Source organism: Artemia franciscana, chromosome 9 (assembly GCF_032884065.1).
Source record: "Artemia franciscana chromosome 9, ASM3288406v1, whole genome shotgun sequence".
NCBI classification, from domain to species: Eukaryota; Metazoa; Arthropoda; class Branchiopoda; order Anostraca; family Artemiidae; genus Artemia; species Artemia franciscana.
In genome coordinates this window covers 44,138,111-44,164,279 of record NC_088871.1, presented here as the reverse complement: position 1 = coordinate 44,164,279, position 26,169 = coordinate 44,138,111, and the positions used below count along the sequence as shown (strand labels likewise).

Here is a 26,169-nt window from a genome sequence, read left to right as displayed (position 1 = left end):
GATAGCAGTAAAATAATGTGAGGTAGTAGTACAATAATGCAAAGATCCCTCTTCGGCTGCTACTTTTAACTAATTTACAGTATAAGTGGCATTTAGTTTTTTGTAAATGTTTAAACAGTTTTTTATTTCGATTTATTGGTGCCACTGAGAGGAGAAGAAGTGGTATTAAAAAAAGTGAAAATCCTAGAAGACAAATGGGCAGAAATGACCAAAGATTTTCTTTTTCAACAAACCTTGCTTCAGGTAAATCACATAGATAACAGCGTTCCTCGCTGGGTTTCATGCCCTTCAGTAATATTGGGTATGAATTCAGATCTTGTGGATCAGTCGGGTGGAAGAGCCTGGAATAGCAACAAAACATTATTACCAATCTAAAAAAAAAAAATATTATGTGGTTCAGGGTTATAAGGTCACGACCCGAGAGAAATTGTTTAACTACGAAATACTCATAGGGCAAGTCACCTATCAGGGAAAGTTATGAAGTGTCAATTTGAGATAAAACTGAATTTTATGTAGTTAAGCAGGATATCGTTGTACAAGGAACTCATATGTTGTTAACCAACATATGAGTTCCTATATAGAGCATCCCAAGAGCGGGCGAAATTTCCCTAACTGACAAAAGATCTCCAAATTTTCTTTTCTTTTACAGAATAACTTCGCTATCAGGCCACAAAATGAAACACATATATTAGCGTTATATGCGAGATGTAATACAATGTTAGATTTTAGCTTATAGGTAAGCTTAACTTGGTGCACGACTTCATCCACACATTACTAAATCTTGTGTAATACATAATTTTGATTTATTAATATTTATAGCTATTAGTTTTTTTTTGTTCAAGTTTAGTAATTAGCACTTGCAAGATTAGTTTTTAAAGTGGTACTAATTGGTTTTTGCGTTTGATTTGTCGTTAATTACTGTAGTGTCGCTATTAATGGTAAATATGAACATGTAATCTTAATTATTAACCGTATCAAGAATAGATTCCAGATCACCCTCAAGTACCACACACAACAAGTGATAAAAAAAAGGAAAAGAAAAAAAAATGCGCTCTCTAAGGAAGAAATACGGTTAAAACTACTGCTACTACTACTCACATCTCCCCGCAGCACCAAGCCACCTGAGGCCAACATAGCTACGTACGCTCCTCCTCGATCTCTATCTATTCAAAGCCTCCCTCTTTACACCCTCCCAGGAAATTCCTATTTCCTTTAAATCTTTCTTTATGACATCCTCCTACCCCAGACGAGGACGACCTGCTTTCCGTTTAGCCCTAGACGGTTGGCCAAAAAAGACATTCTTCGGAAATCTGTAATCCTTCATCCGAAGAACGTACGCTAGCCATTTCAACCATTCTTTCGTTATACCCCTAAAAATAACACAAGTAAATAACAAAATTAAATAATAAATAATAATACAATGATCGTATTATAATATAACTATTTTATTACTATTTTTTATTGAATCCTATAAATTTAGCATATATCTATAAATAAATATAACAATTTATTTATATAAAAATAGATTTATACAGTAATTATTAATATAAATTTTATATTATATTATTCAATTTCATAATCATATAATAATATAATAACAACACGATCATATAATTCAAAGTAAATTAGATTAAGCCCATTAAATAAAAAATAACATAAATAAATAATAAATACAATGACAAAAGTAATATAGGTAAAATAATAAAAATTAATAATGAGCAAATTCGGTTTTTAAGGAAGAAAACGTATCCTTTCCACCAAAAGACATCGTTCACTCCTCCTTTCATCTGCATTGGTCAGCGCTAACACCAACCACACAAACCGACTGAGGCCACCCAATTTCAGGATAAACTGTAATATGAATTTTGTTGCGCCTGTTTTTGTGTGTTCTTCTCAACTAGTAATCAGTGTTTGAGTTTATTCTACTTGTAAAAAACGATGAGATTTGATCTTATTGTTTTCTTAATAAATGACTCTGGAAGAAAATCAAGTTGGAATTGTGTTTGATAACACAAAGTTTGTCAAAAAGTTGTCGAAACTTAGAAGAAGCTGAATAAACAAATTTTATTACTAATAAATAATAAAAGCTGAATAATAGTAAACAAAATTATTATATAATATTATATCATATTATTATAAATAATGAAAAAAATAATAAATAATAGAAGCTGAATAATAATAAAAAAATTATTCCACAGATCAGCTCTTGCAAGAAGCCCTAATATGAAATGATTCAACACAGCCAGTGGATCTTATTAACCAAAATATAGAAGATTAAAATATTGTTTTTCTTGGTTCAATATTGTGACTCACGGCAAAAAGCTTCCCCTTCTTCTGGAAATCAACACCTGTAGTCCAGATCAGACGGTTTCATAAGATTTTTGAGATAAATTATTAGCATTTCATCTTCCCCTTGCCGTGGATAAGTAATCAAGGTGATGTAATTCTTTGCATCACGGGATGATTCAAGTATCATACTTCAATAATTAGACAATAACATGGTAAAAACGCGGTTATATCTATCCATAAGCATTTTGAGAAATTATGTGAAATGTTAGGTACATATTCATCCCTCTCAAAAGTTTTTTTGAAGCCCCTGCAAAGAATATCTCTGTTTATTCGCCCAAAAATTACATTTACTCTTCCAAAAAACCGAGCCCTGTTCTGCTAATTTCTAAAATTGAATACGGAAGCACTACTCTGAAATAAGATTTTCAAATGTAAGACAAGGTCAAACCTTCTAAAACAAAACCATGAAAAAGGTGTTAGCTTCACTTTCATCAAATGGAAATGTCCTCTTTTCCGCCTTAATGACAGAAAAAAGCATTCAGGTTGTTAGAGAGGAAATATTTGCCACAATCATGGCAAAATTTCAAAAGAGAAAGGGGAAAACAGTTGTAACCAGAGTAAATATTTAATACTGGAGTAAAATAAGAGTGAATATTATTATTAAATCGTTTTTAATCCAAAATAAAAATTCCGTCAGATCTGAGTTGTCATTTGAATTCTGGGGTCACTCGTATTCGAAAATAAGACAAATTTCTAAATATTACCCTCTACTTGTATGTGTTGCAAAATTTTGTTTACGCATTTCGTATTATCTGCGTTTATATTTGCGACTTTATGGATAAGCTAAACTCAACTCCTATTTTAAAAAAGGCTCCCCATTATTTAGTAGAATTATTCTAATATCACGTTAGATCTAGGGTGCGATAGCGAGACAGCTGAACATGTTGTGAAGTAGAAATATATCGAGAGTACCTTAAATAATATTATATCAATAGAAATTCAGTCTTGTCCGTGCTCCTTTTGGAAAGCTAGTAAAGACCTGGAATACCCAAAAGTATTCTCAGCAACTAAAGCTGAGACGTTTCAATAGCAACTCCGCTAGGGTTCAGAAACACGGCACTTAGAACGATGACTGGAAAAAAACCACAGGGAAAGAAAACTTGTGCTACAAACGGATCTTCAATGTCCATTGGATACAAAAAGCAGCAAATGCTGATGTGCGACGAAAGACATATAATTAAAGTTGTTAAGCCCAAGACGTGAAGATATCTTGGACAGGTGATTTGCAAACATGAAACCCAACTTCCCAAAATCGTTCTTCGGTGGCAGCCGTGGAGTTCTAGGAAAAGAGAAGGTCCCAGAAGCGCACTAAGACCCAGTTACAATGGATGTACAAAATCCCAACGCCTCCCTTCAATCCGATTGAGAAGACATCTGGGTGATTGCATCGATAAGAAATGACTGGCGCATCTCCTTGGACGCCCTAAGCACCTCAGAAGGCACAGGAGAGTGTAAGACTAAGGTAATGCTAGTCCTTACATTTAATTGAATTTGCTTGAATTAAATTTTAATAACATAATACAAGATCGTACATCATAGTTTTTAAAGAATAATTTATCTTTTGAGACTAGGGTAGGCTGCCATAGTCTTATGAAGATATTAACTTTAAAATCAATATTTATGCAGCAATACATAACTTAACATTTCAAATTTTGCCGTTTGCCGCCAAAATTTAAGCATTTTTGTTAAAAGCATTTGGTAAAAGCATTTTTGCTGTAAACAGGCTAGAGGAAATATTTTTTGTAATTAATAAGATTAGAAATGATTACCAGTGACAATATTAACAGACTACTTGATTGCAAATGCAATCACTGCAGAAAACACTAATCAAAAAACTTTCTCAATTTATAATTCAATTTCCAAGAGCTAATGGGTGTTTAATTATGTTTTGGGAGCAATAATATTAGCTCTCAAAGTTAAGGCTTATGTTTTTTGTGAACCATTCACTTTTACCATAGCCCGATACCAATAACTTGCACTAGAGTGACAACAGTGGATTCATTAGTTTTAGATTCACTCACCGAGCCAAAACTATTACATTACCAAGGCCGTATCCAGGGCTAGGGGATTTGAAATCCCTCCTCCGAAATGTTTGGCCGACTCGCAAAAACGTAACAAAAGTAAATATAAACATAGATTTCATGTGATTCTCCCCCGTAAAAATCCTGGATACGACCCAGCATATCACTCAGACTTTTCTCTTAAGTGATGATCTAACCTTAAAAAAGAGCATTTCTCATTTTTTGGCAAGTTTTTCGATATGTTTAATCGTATATTTAGGTACTGGTTTGGCTGTAAGCTGCACAGATAATAATCTGTACAAAGAATGTGCATCCATGCCGCTGTCGAGGGCAATAATAATTAAGATGACTAGGCCACATTTTACGGATGAAAGATTACAGGTTCCCAAATATTGTGCTTTTCGGCATCTCTCTGGGCCCAAACAACAAGCAGGTCTTCCAAGGGGGGCAGGAAGAGGCCTTAAGAAATGATTTAGAGGGAAATGGAAATTTTTGCGAAGGTGTTAAGAGTGAAACTTTGCATAGAGTGGGGTGAGGCGCAGCGAACTCTGTTTGTCTCAGGCGGCTTGGTGCTGCAATAAATCATTAACAGCAGTAGTAATATTGTAATATATATAGTAATATAATAATGATATAATAATAATAATATAATATAATAATATTATATTATAATATTGTATATTATAAATATATTGGTATAAATATATATTATAAATATTATAAATACAATATTATAACATTATAAATATAATATAATATAATATAATAATAATAATATAATAATAATAATAATATAATATAATAATAATATAGTAATATAGTAATATTGTTCGGTCACCAAATCTATAAAAGGAGTTTCAAAAACGTAATTCCTTAGTTATACAGAGCTGAATATCAACTATTTAACGAAAACAGAATAATCGACTTATGTTGAAACATTGAAATGATCAGGCAGCAGCGAAAAAGCTCACCAAAAAACTTGCACAAAGAACATAAAAATAGGTAACTTATCTAACTCGCCGTTGAAGAGAGCTTAAGTCCTACAGTTAGAAACATAAAAAAAACGAGGAGGGTGTTAAGTTGCGTCCCCCCTCACCCATAAAATATCAAGTTTGTTACTACGATTCATAATAATTTCCATTTGATTTGCCTGTTTTGTTTCCTTAAAACGCCCCCCCCCCCCCCCTCATTCCAACCTGATAAAAAATTTCGTGTAAGTGGACACCTATATTGCCCATTTTTATTAAAATGTTTGTGCATTAATAGAACACTTGACACATACAGACTGGTAGCATCTCTGACCAGGCCAGATTATGGTTTTTTACTTCAAGATCGGCAACCGTTGCTCTTTTATGACCACCAGTTGCTCTTTGGCAATCGAGATAAGCAACCATTGTTCTTCTGTGATCACGAGATGCTTATTTGTCAATTAAGATAAGCAACTGTTGTTCCTTTGTGATCACCAATGGCAATCAAGATAAGCGACCGTTGTTTCTTTGTGACCACAAGGTGCTTATTTGGCAATTCCAGTAAGCAACCGTTGCTCCTTTGTGATCATAAGATTTTTTTAGCTATGTTGATAAGCAACCGTTGTTTTTTTGTGATCATCAGATGCTCTTTTGGCAATTGAGATAAGCAACCGTTGCTCCTTTGTGATCACCAGATGATCTTTGGTAATCAAGATAAGCAGCCGTTGCTCCTTTGTCATCATCAAATTTTTTAGCTATGTTGATAAGCAACCGTTGCTTTTTTGTGATCATCAGATGCTCTTTTGGCAATTGAGATAAGCAACCGTTGCTCCTTTGTGATCACCAGATGATCTTCGGTAATCAAGATAAGCAGCCGTTGCTCCTTTGTGATCATCAAATTTTTTAGCTATGTTGATAAGCAACCGTTGCTTTTTTGTGATCATCAGATGCTCTTTTGGCAATTGAGATAAGCAATCGTTGCTCCTTTGTGATCACCAGATGATCTTTGGTAATCAAGATAAGCAGCCGTTGCTCCTTTGTGATCATCAAATTTTTTAGCTATGTTGATAAGCAACCGTTGCTTTTTTGTGATCATCAGATGCTCTTTTGGCAATCAAGATAAGCAGTCGTTGCTCCTTTGTGATTACGAGATGCTTATTTGGCAATTAAGATAAGAAACCTTGCTCCTTTGCGATCGTCGTATACTTATTGGGCAATTAAGATTAGCAACCGTTGATCCTTTGTGATCACCAGTTGCTCTTTGGCAATCGAGATAAGCAGCCGTTGCTCCTTTGTGATCACGAGATGATTTTTGTCAATTAAGATAAGCAGCCGCTGCTTCTTTGTTTGGTCAATTTTTTTCAACACGTACAATTTTTTGTGTAAAAAAATCAGCAGTACATTGTCGTTGAATTTTGGCGTTGTTTAGAATTAATAGTCCATTATTATTTTGATTATTTATTGTATATTTAAGCTTCATGTAAACCTTACACGTTACATCATTCACATAAACAAAATTCGGATTATGGCGGAATAGATAAATTGAACGTGAATTGCTTGATAATTACCTAACTTCAGTGAAGACAAGCAGATGTTCACAACTTCCAAAATGTTTGTAAACATACGGAAAACCGAGTCGTAGCTCTAAATCATTAAAAGTTGATTCTTCCATGGATGACTTTCTGAATTTGTTCTCCATGCCAAGTTTCTCTGACCATGGAACTAGACAATCTGAGTAGCGCGTCGCGCCAGCGATTCTTGTGTCATCGTAACAGGTATTGCCGATATACAACATGCCACCAGGAAATATACTCTTAGAAAAGGGCACAGTATTAGAAACTGTTCAGTACAATAGAATAAACATTTAAATAAAAGCAAAAACTACCGAGTTGTATGAAAATATTTTTAATATAGAAATATAGGTATCTGAGCACTGGAGGAATGGAGTACCTTCAAGAGTAGTAGAAAAAAAACCTTCATCACATAAAACATGGTATGTTCAGCCCAAAATGTTTTTTTTTCTTTTCATCTTTCACAAAGAAATCTTTGATACCCCCATTCTCTTCAAAATTTCTTGCTCTGTGTCGGTACATAAAATTAAGTTAAATATAGTAGAATTGAGTCACAGGAGATTCGATGAAAAACACGGTTCAAAATATGCTGATTTGAAGAACTTAAAAATATATAAATAAAAAAATATATATATACATATATCTATGACCCAGTTATATATGAAGAAGTTAGCGCGTAACCATCTAAAAAAGCCCAGATGACGCAAACGCACCCAATCGAGAAATGCTGTTCATGGGTTCACCTTAACCCCCTCCCCTCAAGGAAAATTCCCACCGCGAAAAATTAGCCCCAGATATAAAATTTAGCAGCCAAAGGAAAATAAAGACAAATACAAAGAACGAAGAAAAGTGTATAATTATAGTCTGCATCATCTATTATGGAGGGGCGGTGGGTCATTGTGTAGGCGAAAATGGCAGGGATCGCAGATACCTAAAAGAGCGCATTTCAAAACCCAAATAGTATAAATTTCCACAAGCCTTCAGAAAAATATAGAAAAGGTTATGGCAGGGGAAAGGGGGGTTGCGGTTGAGGAACCAATCTCTCATATTCTTTCACTAAAACTAAGATTAAATAAGGGTGCTACATTGTGTTACCTTCCTTCTTATTGCAAAAACAAATGTTGCTGACATTTATTTCAAAACTTCATTTAACGAAACTAATTTGGTTCACATTTCATAAAAGTATATAAAATGATGTATAAGTACACATCAGCTATTATGAAGAGGTGGAGGAGGAGGAGTAGATAATTTTTTAGGCAGGTGGAGTTGCATTTCAATGCCAAAACATACGAATTTTTATTGATTCTTTACATACATGCGGAATTAATTCTAGGTAAGGGGTGGGGTATAAAATTGATACATAATACCTCTTGATTTCCAGGAACATTTCTAGTCTACGCTTTTATTATAAAAGTAAAGAGTAAGATCAAACCTTAGAACGGGCAGAATTTATTCCATTTCAGAGGGGGTTGGCTTCTCCTTACCCCCCCCCCTCGTTGTCGTAAAACTACGGAGGACGCCCATTTGATCAGAAATTGAAATTTTTAAAGGTCCTTTTTTTAAAGGTCGAAAGTGATTGGAAATGAACCAGCCCTTGCAGTAGAACTTTTTCTGATACCTTGTTCTTTTGCAAACCCCTTGTGACATCTGATCAACATTTTGAGATTTTGTTCAGGATAGTTGAAAGTATCAATAAATTTGTATCTAAGGATGACATGAGTCCCAGAGCTCCTGAGATAAGGGTCGTAAATTACACAAACTGTTTATTCTTTAGAGATATATTTTACAGTGAAAAAAATGGGGGTGTGTTATCTTGGGAGTCCAGTAGCATGAAACTATCGGGGATTATTTTCTTGGTCAAAGATCATCAGCATTATCTGTGAGAAGGGGGATAAGTTAGGCACCCGGAAGTGAGCCTCTAGATCCTTTATCCTGATCAATTTGAAACTAACAGCCATAAGTTCTTGTGCCGAGGGGACTAATGTACTAATATTTATTTAAAGGATTGGTTCCTTTGAAAGTTATTTAAAAGCGCAAATTTTTCTGATTGGCCTGAAACTTATATGAAAGTTTGGGCAGAGGGGACCCAACACAGAAGGAAAAAAATACTGCTTCCCCTTAAAATGTAGCCCAAAAAGGGTCAGAAAAGCGCCAAAGCTATTTTTTCCCACCCACATCAAATGGAAGGGGTTATCTTAGAAACTTGGGAGGGAGACCATGTGATTGAAAATTGAACGTTCTTTTGTCCTTTTTAAAGGTTGGAAGCTACTGGAGGGAAATCAGCCTCCTGACTCCTGCCTCTTTTTTTCTGCTATACAGTCCTCCTCTAATCCCTATGATATCATATCAAATTTTGATATATTTGTTTTGTTAAAAAATTTCGAAATGTCTTCTGGGTTGATATCACCCCCACAGTCCCTATGTTAAACTATCTTATCCTTCTGTGACAATTTAACCCCCAGAGACACGAATAAAAGAATACACAAAAAATGTAAAAACAAATACTATAAGATATTTTATACTAAATTTTCGGCAAATATTTTGGAATGCTTACACATGCTGCATAATCTTGCATTTGGGGGAATTTTCCATCGGGGGGGGGGGGGGGATTATCCGGGGGGAGGAAGCCTAGCACAACTTTTCAGTACAGGAAAAGCTCTTGTTATTAAAATATTATCATTAAAAAACCAGATGCCAGGTATAAGATGGTAAAAGGTAAAGAAGGTAAAGAACACGGCATTAGACTTTACACTCCCTACCGGTGGTGCCGATCTCCGTTTCTTGGCCCTTCATCCAGGAAGTGCAATGGGTTGGGGGCCAACCATCCTGTGCTTTCGCACACCCTTCCTGTTTACCTTCCCCAGATTTCTCTAGGTACCCATTTAGAGCTGGGTCGACTCTGGCTGAGCTTACAGAGTCACGCCACTGACCCCCGTCCCAAACTAAATAATTGGGATAAAAGGGAAAATGCGGCCTAAGCACCATTTTACGGCGAAAACACACCAAATGTGTTTTTTTTGTTTTTGTTTTTTTGTTCTTTCAGCCTGTGGAAAATGTGCTGGTTTGAGTTCAGTACGTAACTACATTAAAAACTACTAGGTTCCAGAAACGCATGTAATCTGGCAATACTGTTCAGTACTGGAAAAGCTCATGCTATTAAAAGTTTACTATTAAAAATCCACGTAGTGTGTATAAGATTTCGCAGCCATAAGAGGGAAAATGCGCCATAAGCAAATTTTTCTGGCTAAAACACAACGAAGACATTTTTTAGTTCTTTTGAAAAACGCGCTGATTTGAAGAATTCAAAACGCAGCCATCTCTTAAAAATTCCCAAATAGTGATTCCCAATAAATAGTGATTCCCAAATAGTGATTCCCAAATAAAAATTCCCAAATAGTAGGATTGGGAAAAAACTACCAAATCCATCCCTAATCCAAAATCTCTTATTATTAAAAGTTGATTATTAAAAAACCAGATGCTTGGTATAAGCTTCCGTAGCCATAAAAGGGGAAAAAATGCCATAGTCACCATTTTTCTGACAAAAATGAATCGAATGCTTTAAAAATGCGTAAAATACACACAGATGGTTGCCCGCATCTGGCAATACTATTCAGTTCTAAAAAATCAATTATTTTCGAAGCTATTAGGTACTTTAAACAATGTGTGGACCTACTGGTAAAAGTTAACCAGACAAAAACTAAAAATACTTTTTTATTTACGAAAATCGTAAAAAAAAAAATCAAATTCAAAGATATCTCGATGTGAAAGTTTTTTTCTTTTTCTTTATTTTATAGCATCCAAAAGACCCTTTTCGTGACGCAACTAATACCAAATATTTTTATCGTGTCATCACAATGGTGATGATTTAGCCCTAAGCAAGACCAGTCCCTAAAAACAAAATTAAAATTGACAACAGGGAAAGAAAGTAGGCTGAAAAAGATATTCTATCTTTTTAATTAAAGCCTTTTTAATTTAATTATTCGACTTTGACCATGGACTCAACAAACTAAGTCGAGTCTCAGGGGACAGTAATGTGTACCCGAGCAGCTAACAAGCTAAATCTTTCACGAGCTATAATTTACTGAAAAATATTAACACAGCAAGAATTTCCTGCCGGCGATTAAGGGTGTATTCAAGAAGCCATTTACCATTAGCAATGAATTATTTTCGTTCCAAAGCGTAAGATAACAAAATAATTTGATCGATTTACTGTAAGCACTGAAGGGACTTGCACATATTAAATTTTTTTTTGTAATCATGAGCACAAAAGCTACTGAATTCTTTGTGATTTATCATTTTAGTAGGAAAGCAATACTGAGCAAATGAAAATAAAAAAAGTTAACTTTCATAACGCACTATAAGGGTTATGAAAAAAACTACTGCAGACATTCTCTCGAAAGAGTATCTTTAAATTTAATTTTTAGGCCGCAATACGCCATTAGATATCCAAGCGTTGAATCTAGCGAAAAAAAATGGTCAATTTCCAACTATGCTTTTTTTTTATATTGGAAGAACCTTCAAAAATTCTGGGATATTAAAGATAAGAGTGGGTAGTAAAACAAGATTAATAATTCTCCTATTTTCCTTCATCACTTAGTTTTTCGATTAACACTAAAGCGGCTTGGAGCTCAGACCCCTAAAATACTAATATTTTTGCCATTACTCCTAACATGTCCTATTATTTTCGAATATTTTGGCTATTTACCTCATTTTCTTCCTATATGACACATTCATATGTTAAAATTCTACCCATATTTTCTCTAGAATTCCATATAATTCACCTTTTTTATGGGTTTCTCTGAAGTGAGCCCATTAGAGGATTCTTAAATCGTTCTAGGAAACAATTACATGCACCCTTAAGCATTAAGTGCCATGGTATTCTTCAAATAGATTCGGGTTGCAGCTTAGTATAAATTTAGAAGAACGATAGAATATTTACCGATAAATGCGCCCTTGAGTATTGGGTGAAACGATATTCTTCCAAACAGATTCGGGGGTGTAGTGTAATACAAATCTAGAAGAACTATGGAATATTTACCGATACATGCGGTCTTAGGTGTTGGGTGCAACGGTATCCTTCCAAACAGATTTGGGTACAGCTTGATATAAATCCAGAAGTACTATACAATATTTTAATTTATCGATACATGCGCCCTGAGATATTGGGCACAACGGTATTCTTCCAAGCGATATAGTTTAATATAAATCTAGAAGTATTACAGAATATTTACCGATACATGAGCCTTTAGGTATTGGGTGCAACAGTATTCTTCCAAGCAGATTCGGGGGTATAGTTTAATATAAATCTAGAAGTACTGTATAATATTTACAATACAAGCGCCCTTGCGTATTGGGTACAACGGTGTTCTTCCAAGCAGATTCGGAGGTATAGCTTAATATAAATCTAGAAGAACTATAGAATATTTACCGATACTCTTGGCTCATCCTTTTTGAAGTTTTTAGGATCCTCCGACACTTCTTGAAAGTGTGCATAATTGTTCAAACATGGTACACAATCCCTAAGTGCTGTAAGTTTTTGGTCCCCATGAAACATAAAGTCTACATGATCATCAAAACCTCTGAAATCAATAGAATGAACATCAGGTGAATTTATTAGTTTTTACGAAGACGGGCTACCCACATCAGCCAAGTATATCATTCATATACACCATCTACACCATGTCATCCTACACACGTATCGACCAGTTTCACAAGATAACCTTGGGCGGATATTACAACAATTTTTATTTCCAATGTCTTCTTTTTATTCGCATTATGGAGTTTCTTCACACAATCTGAGCGGAAGAAAATTCGGTCTATATGCATCTGTTTTTTCGAATATCTTCTCCAGTTGCTACTTCGGACTGGTAGTCAGTATATTCCCAACATATATTGTTTTTTTTATATTTCTTCATAGCTGAACAAGCTTTTGAACAGATTCTAAAAGCGCGTGAAGGTATTATCGACTTTCTGCATAAATGTGTAGTTTAAGTGTTTTGCTTGTGAAGTTGGGATATTATTTATTCATTTAGTTTTTTTAGTCTTTTATGTTTTTTGGGTTTTTGGTAATGCTTTCAATTTTCGTTTTTAATCTCGTCTAAGTGCGGTTATATTTTGTAGAGAGGGTGAAAAAATATTGCTACATTTTAGCTTCATGCTTCATATAATTCGGGTTGCGAAATTATATTATTATTTTACATGATTTTTCGTAAATTCCTAGAACATGTGATTATTTTTTCTTTAGAAAATTCGAACTTCTTTTTCTGTGGTAAGTTTGATTTTTAGCTTGGAGCTTCTCGTAGGAGGGAAAATAAAATTCTTACTCTTAAATTGTTTAATTCAAACAAGTAAAGGAAGCCCTTTATAATTTACTGATATTTTGAAAGCATTTGTAGCAAATTTTAGGGTCTTTATTTATCCCCGTCCGTCACGCGAGTGACCAGGGATCCATTTCCCACCGAGGAGGATTTTTTTCCGACACTGGAACCTTAGTAGTCAAGCAATGTCGTTAATCCGATTACTATTACTTGGGTTTTTACTGCCGATGAAAGAATAGAAAGATAAGTCTTTGAATTAAGGTTAGGATAAAGAAAGTCACAATGGTAGTCAAAAATATCTTCCAAGCGTGGGCACTTCGGAATGATAAGGAAAATGTGCAATATGCCTTCTAGGTGAACTGTCTAAGGATAGTATCAGACACTCGTTTGAATGACCGTATATCCAACTATCAGCACCACAAAAGATGAGGACTGATCCACTTTCCATCTCAATTTTTTGTTTTAGATATCGACTTTTATGTTTCGATCTCTTTCTTTGACCTTCGCTTCTTAATAAAATTCTAACATTATACTATACATCTTTGTTTTTACGTTCATTCAAATATAGTATTTAAACTCAAGTCACCCAAAATAGAACTAAAGAATTGCAAACAGAATCATGACATCATTCAATCGAGGATTTTATGTTTCTCTGTTTTAAGTATAGATTCATTTATCTTTGAGTTAGAATTGCAAACTATCATAGTGGTCCTAAGACTATTTCTGCGATATTACAAGGTTCTAATTTGAGTCTTTTTATTCAACCCACAGATGATATGTAAACTTACATAAAATGTCAACATCTCAGAAACCAAGAGCAGAGTTGGGCCTGAATCGCCGAATAATTAGTTTAAACATGGCAACACTAACCAGAAAATGACACTGTAGAAAAAATTTTATACTTGAGAAAAATTAAACTAATATGTAAAAAAGTATACGAAGAGTTAGCTAAACATTTATGGCTATGATCTTTACTCAACAAATTACAATTTTCAAACAGTTCGTGGTAACGAACTGTAAGTAAGGAGTGATGCAGCTCAATAGTAGTCACAATTCTAAAAGCAGTGTTTTGACACAATATATACGTCAAAAGAATCGAATTATTATGCTGATTAAATATACATTTAATTAATTAATCAACATTAATGCTGATTAAGTTCATTAAGTTTAACATTACTCATCAAAAGTTAAGTGCCAGAAAAAATTTGCCTAATTTTTGAAAAAAAAAAGGAAAACACCCCCAGTACGTAGAGTTTTCAAGCTTCTATAAAATTTTCCGTGTGGAGGGAAGTTTCAGGGAGTGAGATTTCCTGGGAAAGTTTTATACTCGAGGAATTCGCCAGTATTCCTTTACGAAATTCAATTTGTCTTGCTTTGTCTTTGCCGACTAAATTTAACACGTGGAGATACTCTAGAGGAAATTTTTAAGGGGTTATGATCATCTGGAGCGCTTTTCCGTGGAAGGGGTAAGGGAATTCCCGCGTGAGCCAAGTCTCACTGGAGGGGGGAGGTACTTTTGCGGAAAACTTACCACGGAGGGGGATATCGGACAGATTTAAAAATGATCAGAAATTAAAGTCTTTTTTAAATGAATGTTTGCTAAGGAGAATTTTCCAGGCGAAATCACCCGCAAGAAATTTCCCTCTGAAGAGGATAATCCACAAATTTTTCCATCTGAAAGTAAGGAGCAATACTGAAACTAAAGACAATCAGAATTTATTCCGTAAATGAGGGGCGTTGTCCCCTCCTCAATCCAGCTCTTTACGCAAAAGTTTGACTCTTTGTACCAATTCTTTAAGAACGGCTCCTAAAACACAAGGACCGTTGAATTAGAATAGCTATGTAAGCAGAATCTCAACTTTTTATTACAATACTTCGACTTTTTAAAACAAACATTTCCCATTAAAAATTAATATTTCCACAATAGGATGGAAGTCGCTATACCTGTCAGTACTCATATTGCTGGCTTAATCCAAAATAGTTCATGACTGTGGACCATACTGCCGAAAACTTTAGAAAGGTTCAAGGCACATGTATTAAGTGGAGACCCCTTACCCGCCAAAACTGCTTATTTTGGCATAAAAAAAAGCAATGTGTTAATAACCAATACCAGATTGGACACCAAATTGTTTAGCTCTAAAATTTATAGATTTACTTAAACGAAAGTAAATATATTCAAGGATTATACTTCTATTTTGCGGTTTAAACTTGAAAGCCTGTTCTTCAGAGCTGGGGTCGAGTCACGGTGTTACTGATTAATCAAGTTGGGGCAGAGGTCAGTGGCTCACCTGTAAGCTCAGTCAGGGCTGACCCAGCTCTAAATGAGTACCCGGAGAAATCTAGGGAAGGTAGACAGAAAGGGTGTGCAAAAGAACAATATGGTTGGCGTCCAGTCCATATTGCATTTCTTAGCCAAAGGGCCATGAAGCGGAGATTAGCACCGTCTCTTTGAACTGTGAACTGTGAACTTTGGACTGTGTGCCGTTCAACTTTTTACTCATATTTTTCGTATGGGTGAGCCTTCCAAAGGTGATCTTCCATATTTTATAATCGGAGTGACATTGTCACACACAAATCACACATAAAGCACGTTTGGAACATTAGTATTAACTGCAAAAGAAATGAAAGAACGCCACTTCGGATTCATATTATTAGCACCAAGGCACAAATATAAAGTGGAGACCCTGAAAGCAATTGGGGACCAGCAAAAGTGTAAAAAATTTGGAACAATAGCATTAACTGTAAAAGAATAAGAGGGCGACGTTTTGGATTAACGTTATTAGCACGATTCCGTCAATATCAGTATATGAAAATTTTATTAGCTTGACCGTACTTCAAATGGCAAGGACTGACACTGGAAAAATATGGCCTTGATGAGGCGAAAGTGAGAGAACTATACAGTATACAGACGAACATTAAAACATCAAGAAAACAATTTTAGAAAAAAAAGAATAATAAGTATACCAGACAGAGCTAAAAATCAAAGCACTACTATTAGTAGTCTTAAAAAAAGAAGTTATTAATACTACCATATAATTTATCAGAATATAATTTATCAAAATTTATCACTTTGCATCGATCCTTTTTTTAAGCTGGGAATCCAGACCTTTATAAAAAATGGATTTAATGTAGAGCCCGACCGATATATCGGCCGACCGATCATATAAGGGTCAGTGTCATTATCGAATATCGGTAAAATAAAAAAAAGTATTTCTTATTTGTCACTTCGGCAAATATCCGCCATTTCGTTTGTTTGCTCAGAAGCTGCTGATCAGAAAAAGTAAAGAAATTCAAACATTGTATAAATGCCCTTACTTTTAAAACCCACAGTGAATTATTAAGGCTGTTTTTTGTTGTGTTATAGACCAGGGAGAAGCATGTATGAATATGGGCAGAGAATGGGGGTTTTAAACTTTAGGTAAAGAACCTAAAGTTATGGGATATTATGTAGTGTTTAATATTACAAATATAGAAATTAAGTTAAAGGTGTAATATTTCTTTGGAAAGTAGAATAGGCTTTCAAAGATAATACCAAATGGAACTTGCATAGACAAGTTCTTAGCAATTAATTACGTTTCATTAAAGGGGGAACTGGACGATGTACTGTCCGGCTCGGCGCCAAGGGACTTCGGAATAACTTCCAACGACCGTTTTGCATCATCAGCTGCAGCTACTAAGGGCGCTTTTCAGTCGGATCGAGGTATTAGTATCAGGGACAAGCATCCTAATTTCATACACGCTCTTCAAAGCCTTACAAATGGCTAAGAATCAAGGCTTTGACGCTCCAAGGCCCAAGCGTTTTGCCGCTCCGTTTTATAGTCTAGTATAAATGTAGTTTGACCTCAACAAATTGCTGTACAAATGATTCTTTCACTACCCGACTAAAGAAAACGTGTTGATTCCAAATTCGAAAAATTTGCCACTCTAACTCTTTCATAAATTTGAGTTTATTTAGGTTGAGGGTGAATTTTTTTAATGTAAAGAATGCCGTCCTGAATAGACAATTCAAAATTTAGGAGGTGGTTTATTTGTTTGACTGAACATCCCTTCATACACCAGAACATTACAGTGAATTGGATTGAGGATGGAGAGGGTGAGGTAGTCTCAGAGGCAAATTTGAGATTGTCTGAAAATGATAAGGGTAAAGGTTTGCGGCAAATACAGAGGTTGATATGAGGTACAAGAATTCAATTTTACCTAAAACTGCGATTATCACGGGGCAGAATAAGCTTTCGGTGTTAAATACTTAATAATTCAATTAATTTTAAATTCAGTCAATTTTAGTTATATTTACCGTGGATTAAATTTGTCATTAATGACTTTTGCAGATGACGTTTTGAATTTAAGCCGTACTTTTAGAGGATGTGAAAACGCGTTTTATCAGCTTTATAATGAATATAAATATATTGGGCTTTCTTTCAATGTAGAAACAAGAGCTAAGAGCTCATATGGCACTTGTGACGAGGTCGGAAGAGCCAAGAACCAAGAGCTCATATGGTATGAGCTCTGGCAAAATTCTAAGAATCAATAGATTGCTTTAAAAGGAAAATCGGAAGCTTATTGTCGGTTGGAATTTAAAATAAGACCTCTGAGTCACGAGGTCCTTCAAAATATCAAAATTCATTAAGATCCGATCACCCACTCGCAACTTAAAAATACCTCATTTTTTTCTAATTTTTCCTCTCCCTTCAGCCCCCCAGACGGTCGAAACGGGGAAAACGACTTTATCAAGCCAATTTGTGCAGCTCCCTGACACGCCTACCAATTTTCATCGTCCTAGCACGTCCAGAAGCACCAAACTCACCAAAGCGCTGAACCCCATCCCCTAACTCCCCCAAAGAGAGCGGATCCAGTCCGGTTACGTCAATCACGTATATAAGACATTTATAAGCGTTTTCCAAGATTTGCGGTTTCCCCCTCCAACTCCCTCCAATGCCAACAGATCTGGTCAGGATCTGAAATAAGAGCTCTGAGACATGAGCTCCTTCTAAATATCAAATTTCATTAAGATCCGGTCACCCGTTCTTAAGTTAAAATACCTCAATTTGTCTAACTTTTCCAAATTATAAACCCCCAGCTCCCCTAAAGAGAACGGATCCGTTCCAATTATGTCAATCACATATCTATAACTTGTGCTTATTCTTCCCATCAAGTTTCATCCCGATCTCTCCACTCTAAGCGTTTTCCAAGATATTCGGTTTCCAATATTTCCAGCTTCCCCCTCCAGCTCCCCCCAATGTCACCAGATCTGGTTGAGATTTAAAATGAGAGTTCTAAAGCACAAGATCCTTCTAAAGATCAAATTTCATTAAGATCTGATTACCTGTTCGTAAGTTACAAATACCTCATTTTTCTATTTTTTCCGAATTACCCCCCCCCCCCCCCACCCAACTCCACCAAAGACAGTGGATCCGGTCCGGTAATTTCAGTCACATATCTTGGACTTGTGCTTACTCTTCCCACCAAGTTTCATCCTGATCGCTTCGCTTTAAGCGTTTTTCAAGATTTCCGGTCCCCCCCCCCAAAGACACCAGATCCGGTCGGAATTTAAAATAAGAGATCTGAGTTACGAGGTTCAGAATTAACCCTCCCCCCAACTCCCCCAAAGAGAGCGGATCCGTTCCGGTATGTCAATCACGTATCTAGGACTTGTTATTATTTTCCCCATCAAGTTTCATCCCGACCCTCCACTCTAAGCGTTTTCTAAGATTTTAGGTTCCCCCCCCCAACTTCTCCCGATGTCACCGGATCCAGTCGGGATTTAAAATAAGAGCTCTGAGACATGATATCCTCCCAAAAATAAATTTTCATTAAGATCCGATCACCCGTTCGTAAGTTAAAACTGCTGTTGCTGGTTTCAATTTTAAAGAGACGAATGGCCATACTTTTTTATCTTTAGCTAATGCTCAAGTCCCCCTCCTCAAAATTAGTTTACCTTGGAATGCCTATCGGAAAAAATATGAAAGAAACTGTGAAATTATCCCTTGAAAATTTGAAGAATAAACTGAGAATTGCTTATGTTTCAATTACATCTAATATTAAACACACAGATAAATTAAATATCGCAAAAACTTATAATAGCCTAGTTGGTTCCTATCTCCTTTCTCTTTGTCCGGGTTGGCAGTTTTTTACTGAAACTCGGAAACTATCTGTTCGTAGAGTATTTTTTTGTTATGCTAAATTTCTTCTCAGTTACCCTCCTCAGACTAAAAATAGTTACTTAATGAATAAATTCCGCTTTGTTTCGCCTATGTGTGTGATTGATATAAGGTTACATGATTTTCATTCTTCGATGTCGATAGTATCTCATCTTTGGTCTGCATTATTTATTTGATTATCTGTTGGATTCGTGTTTATTTATAGTTTTTTTTTGTTTTTGTTTTTTATTACTCCACCTCTAGGGCGTTTTGCCCTCTTTTTGTAAAAAATGGGTCATAAATAAATTGAATTGAATATTTTCTTTGATTGATTAATATTTACCCCTTTTCTCTAAGGATTCTTTTAACGAATTCTAATTCAAGTTTTTTAATTTTCAGATGAGCAATTCTGGTCTAAAATGATGATTTGTTTAATCTGTAGATAACTTCGAAGACCACACTGCCTTTCCATGACGAAAATATAACAGTTCAAAAAAGGGATGAAACCTTTTAATTGACAGTGAAGCAAATATAAATTTTTTTTAACTGGATATTTCTAACACATATACAGTACCCATCATCAGCAGTAAAACTGCTGTGTTTCACTGTCAATTAAAAGGTTTCATCCCTATTTTGAACTGTAATATTTTTGTTTAATCTGTAAGAAAGAAATACTCGAAGCGGACGAGAAAGCTGTATTGACTGAAGTATGAGCAAGAAGCATAAACGAATCCAGTAAAAAGCGAAAACGAACGGATGTGACGGCTGTCGTGGGGGATTGTCTTCACAAAGCCATGCCAAAGTTCTGACACAAATGCAAAGACCATTGATCAGCTCTTGCGATTCTTAGCCAAGCAAAATGAGTCAAAGAAGAGGGGTTCAAATCGCCTGAAAGAACAATTCGATTTCAAAACCTATTGTTTATTTTGTTCGAGCAGCTTTTTAGAAGACTCACGAGAAGGAAAACAGCTTTCACGTCCGCACAAAAGAGTTCGATGAGACACTGGTTGGACTTAGTCAAAAGTGAAATGATCACAGGTCTGAGAAAGTTCACGTCCGAATTCTAGTAGCGAATTTAGATTTGCGTGTAGGAGATGCTGTATACCACAAAAACATGCTACTGCAACTTTGCATCTGGCAAGAACCTCCCTTTGAAAGATGCAGGAAATCCGACTGACAAACTAAAAAAAAAGAGGTAGAAAAGTATACATAAATCAAAAGCAAGCATTCGAAGAGGTGATGCGGTTCTTTGAAGCGAATGATGACGTACTGTGAAAAGTTCGTGATTTGGTCATCATGATGAAAGAGCTTCTCCGTTATTCGAAGGAGCCAGTGCATAGCCAATTTTACATGGCGAAGCTCGTCAAGGGGAGGATTGGTGATGGAATAATGATTGCAGAGACCGGCGGTAAGGCTATTGTTGTCACAATATGGCCAATGGCTCATGCTATACAGCAAAAATTTTACGCACAACCAAATGATACGACAAAAACCAGATGAAAATCAACATTATTACTGCGGCTGTTAAGTAGTTGAAGAGCGACATAAAATGTATTACTCAAGATATGGGTCAAAATGTTAAAGCGGACGACCTGGAAAATCTCGACGAAAACTTGAACTACCTGCCACAGATTGTGAAGCTATTCCTGTAGAACTTGTTCGTGGGCACAGATAATAAATTGAAAATGGCTGCCATTGGCCAAAGCAGCATGCAACCCACTCTACCTAGGGCCATTAAACCTCCTCTTCAAGTAGGACTCGTAGTGAAGTTTCATCATCAATAAGGAAGCCGCAGTCTAGTTGATACTCTTAGCACTATGGGATTCTGCTCATCCTACTACGAGACCAGTTTATTTGAGCACAATGCTTCACCATCCGCAAACATCGAAATGCAAGGGCTACAAGGCAATTTCTGTATGCATCATGTTGCCGACAATGCGGATTACAACGTAAGAATGATCAATGGACACAACACGATCAACGCTATGGGACTGTTGGTTACAGTTACGCTACGTCTTGAGTCGTCACAAGCGCTCAAAAAACGAAAACAGTCAGCACGAAAGAGATACTGAAGGAGGGAGAAATACATATTATACTTTAGAAATTCAAGTAGCAAGCCTTCCATCCTATGTCAGGAACTACCGAGATTTTTTTCACCAGATCCTTTGCAGAATTTAAATCTTTTGGGGAAGATGTCAAGACTGTTTCACCTCCCAATCCGAAGTGACAAGGAACACTACAGACTATTTTTCATTCAATGAACCATCAGTTTACCCTGGAAAGGCTTCGGTGATCTTTATGCCGATGATTGATCTTAGTCAGAAAAATCCTACCTGTACTTTTGCTACTCTTCATTTCGTGAATGTCCGGTATGGGAAAAACGACACAGTACCGGTTCTGACCCTCCATCAACCACTTTATTGGAAAGCATTGAATATCATAGAGGCTAAATCAATAGGAAGTCCTTTGAAACGTATAGTTTTACTATTGGGACAGTTTCACGCTAGGATGAGCTTGTTAGCTGCGACTGGACATCTGATGCAAGCTTCTGGTTTGCAGGAAATCTTGGAGCTGATATATGCACCAAGTACTGTTAAGCAGATTCTCGCCAGTAAAGCGGATTCTCGGGCTATCAGAGCCAGCGCTTCGACAGGTTTTGGGCTGGTATTTCCCCTGACCTGGTCATTGAACAAGTATTAAGGCGTTCTCTAAAAACTAGTGGAGGTATAACACGTAGACACGGTATGAGCGATTTGCAGTGTCTAACATGGCTTTTATCCACTCCTGCACGGACTGATATCAGCTCTATACTCCAAGAACTCATGGGTGCAACATTTGAGACTAGTGAGCAGCGCAAAGACACTGGGGTGACAAGAATGGACCGTGAATTAAAGATGTTGAAAAGGTTGTCCACTTCCTCCAGGATTCTTCACCTTCCACAAAGGAGCCATTTCTCGGGATTATAGTAACTGGCGAGATTGCGGGTGAGCAGGTGGACATAGACAAGGCTATGCCAATATTTGAGAAAATCGTGAATGATATGACTGGAAAAGACACAAATATTTACACTTTCAAGAAGAAAGCAACTGCTATTACTACGACAGTGCAAAGTAACCTGAAGTAAGCAGTAGAACTACCTACTGTTAACGCTGCTTTGATGTTTCAAAGGCTAGTCACTGCTGCCAAGAGTTCAGATGAAGCACTCCAGACATTTTCAAGACCAGCTCTGCTTCCCACCACTTTCGTTGTTTGAGCCAAGTGGTCTCCTTCGGTTGCCGGACAAACTAGTGCTTGGCAATGCGATCTGAAGCAAAGTTGAAGGTCTGCAAACAAGGACAAATTTCTTTCTTAAAAGCTTGGATAAACCTCAGTATGTCCTAGATGGTGGGGTCCTTCTACATTGTTTGCCTTGGGAGAAATGCAGGTACCAACTGCATCGACTATGTTGAGTGAGGATATGGATGCGTTTGATGGGTATTTATCTGGACCCTGAATGAAAGACATGACACATGGGAGGATGAGCAGGTCTAAAGACTGTCCCAAGACAAGCATTTAGCCGCAGACACCTTGTTTAGTAACAACAGATTTACTAGCGCAGAAACGCAAAAAAACACGTAGTCAATCATCAGCATGCTGTCCGGCTACCCTAATGATGCGGGTGTGAAGTGTAACAGTCGCCTGTCGATGCTGACCTGCTGATTGTGATGACTGCAGTCGATTCTGTGAAACGCCAACCCACTGTCGTAATCGGAGAAGATACGGATTTACTAGTTATTTTACTGTACCATACGAAGTGAGACTGTAAACCAACATTTTTCCATTCTGAATCAAAGTCACGGAAAACTGGAGGCCTTCTGTAGGATATATTGGCAACTAAGCTAAACTGGAACTTGATGACACCCTTTGTGACCTAATTTTTTTCCTCAGTGCCTTTCTCGGATGCGATTCGACTTCGCAAATTTATGGCACAAGGAAATCTACACCACTGAACCACGCGAAAAACAAGAAAATCTTCCAGGATATTGCCAGACTATTCCTAAATTCAGCTTCTACAAAAGAGGACGTTAGAAAACCTGGTGAGAGAGCCATGTTTATCTTATTTAAGGCTCCAGAGAATGAAACAAATTTTGGCCAGGTCCTTAACACGAAATTGCTCGAAAAGTTGGAGGTTCTGGGAAGTATGTGGAGGCAAACCCCCCCCCCCCCACCAGCAAGTGATGTTTGCAAGTATCATTCGCTTCGAGCATACTTCAAAGTTTAAGTGTGGAAAAATGTTGAGTGTCAATGGGATCCTTTGGAGTTCGGCTGGATTGTGCGGAAAGGAGAATTATGACTTGTGTATTCAGACAGATCACCGGCACCGCCTTCCCTTCTCTCAGTGTTTCAGTGTAATTGCAAGAGCGAGTGTTCGATGCTGCGATGTTCTTGCAAATAGCATGGCTTAAAATGTACCTGGGCTTGCGGCAATTGTAAAGGTACAAGCTGTTCTAACTGCGAAACAATTGGTGCCGTAAACCTGGAAGACGATAGTAGTAAAGAAGAAGACCAAATTTTTGAATAGCTTTGCCACTATCCACTGAATTTATGTGTTACTGTGATTTTTATCTACTGTGATTTTATCTCATATAAACGATCCCTGTGTTGCATTATATCTGAGCATATTGGTCTCTTATTTCGAACTAGTGTTTCGTCTCAGCTAAGGGAAGCTCTTTGACAGAATGTTTTTTGTCGTTGTTGTTGCCAAATATGAGTCTCCTCCTCCTCCACATTCTTACTCACTTTCATAAAACTAAGGTTCCAAGCATACTGGACTTCACCTGGACCCAGTCTTGGTTGATACCAAGGCGCAAGGCTGCAAATGTTTTACCAAAGGCCAAGTTTAATATACACCTGCAGGAGGAACCTCTCCCCTAACCTCACTCTCTCTATGCTTAAAGCCCCAAATAATTCTTTCGACTTTACGCATTTAGTTTCATGTTCATCAGCAAAAAAGAGCGTAGAAATGATATATCTAATCACATTTGCTGGTATTTGCTAAATCAACATTTTTGCTTCAACCTCGAATTCAACCTCACAAAAACTCAAGTTTGTGAAAGAGCCAGAGTGACAAACTTTTCAGATTCGGAATCAGCAAATATTTTTTGGTCGGGTAGCGAAAGAATCATTTGTATATTAATTTGTTTGAAGTTGACCCCCTTTTTTTCACAAGTTTCTTAGACTATTTATAGAACTTTCAGCTGTCATTCTTGAGGGAAACCTGACAGTTTATAAGTGGCCAAGGAATTCCTGATTTATTTTAAAATCACTTTTCTGTGAATAGGCTGTTGATAGCGAAGCGTACCTTGCACTTTGACGATAAATAGCATAGGTCCAGTTTTTGTTAAGAAAAAATCACTCAGAGATAATTTATTGCACCCCAAGGGATTTTGCACCCCTAGGCCCGGGCCTGGTGGGCCTATTGGTAAATCCTGACCTGCTAATAATATAACCAAACAAAGCCTAATAATAACATAGTCAACACGGTCTTACCGTTTATACTCTGTGAATTTGTGGACTAATATCCTTGTAAAATAATAAAACCTTTAAAGATCATACAAAGTAAAACTTACATATTGCTCGAGTTCTTAATCCCAGGATTAAGTATCTTAATTATGTAGACGCTCTTCATAGCCTTGTAATCAGCTAACAAGATTTGACGTTTGGATGAACTTCTAGGCTAGGAGAAGAAACAAAGTAAGAAAAAAGCTATTTTCTAAGCTAGGAAAAGAAACAATGCTTATTATTCACGAATATTTGTTTGTGGGCATTTTTTATGGTCATTTATCGATATACTTAAAACAAATGTCATACAGAGCTTTTGAATCTTTATCTGGATGAAAGAAAAAAAAGAAAAAAGATCTTCCAGAGCTATTGTTGGTACATAGGGCGTCAAATCGACATTTCGGTTGCTGGATCTTTTTACGGGGACAAGTAGCAAAACTGTAGCCCAACCTTGCCATAACGGGAATCGATCCCTGGGACCAGTATTGCTACACAGAGCATTAATCCACTGTACCAAAACACGGTATATTCTGGAGGAAAGGCTAGCAGAAAATCAGGCACTTATGATAGCGCACGCCGTTATCAGGGTGGGCAAACATGGTTCGTAAGTACCACTGTCAATTTTAAAATGGAACTCATAAGTGTCTTTATTTCGGATATTTGCCCTTAAGCACAGTCAATACAAATGAGCCTGTATGGCGGGTATTTAATCCAAACCAAAAGTATTACAAAATGATCTTTAATTGGAGGAAAGTGATTTCTTGGCAACCCTTCTAACTAACCCTTTAAACATGGCCTTTTCTGCTGACGTAAAGTTATTGAAAGAAAAAGTGGCATATATGCCTTCAGTCAAAGCGTCAAGGACAGCCAATTAAGACCACCCTTTGCCAAGTAAAATCCAAATTTCATGATGAGGATAACGTTTTTGGGTTTACTTATTTATACAATTTATAAAAAATTTATTATGTGTTAACTTATTTACTACAAAATAGTTAAGGATATTTTAGTATGCAGAAAATAGGCTAATTTGTGCCCTTCTAGAAAAAGGGGTTTTATTATTTTCGCCCTAATGTAAAACAAACAAATAAAAAATGCGTAAAAAAATCTAACTAACGTTCAATTTAGTTTTGTAGAATATAACACTATAATGTTCAAGGATAGTAACATTCGATGGTTACACCAGCTTTTTCTCTGAAAGAGGAACCTAAGCTTCGTCAAAGCATCTTTCCGTATTTTAGCAGCGGTAATAAAAATTTCAGCATTTC

The 26,169-nt window shown here is 36.4% G+C and overlaps 1 protein-coding gene across 4 annotated transcripts in view; it reads right to left on the bottom strand.

Annotated features, from left to right (window-relative positions):
- The window catches only part of LOC136031456 (snRNA-activating protein complex subunit 3-like), a 66,869-nt gene that overhangs the window by 10,531 nt on the left and 30,169 nt on the right, over positions 1 to 26,169 (bottom strand). For all 4 annotated transcript variants that reach the window (XM_065711069.1, XM_065711070.1, XM_065711071.1 and 1 more), the window contains exons 5-8: positions 24,973 to 25,079; positions 12,338 to 12,488; positions 6,907 to 7,151; positions 234 to 341 (exon numbers count right to left, since the gene is read on the bottom strand). In XM_065711069.1, coding sequence (XP_065567141.1) covers positions 234 to 341; positions 6,907 to 7,151; positions 12,338 to 12,488; positions 24,973 to 25,079 — 611 coding nt within the window. The remainder of the gene's footprint in view (positions 1 to 233; positions 342 to 6,906; positions 7,152 to 12,337; positions 12,489 to 24,972; positions 25,080 to 26,169) is intronic.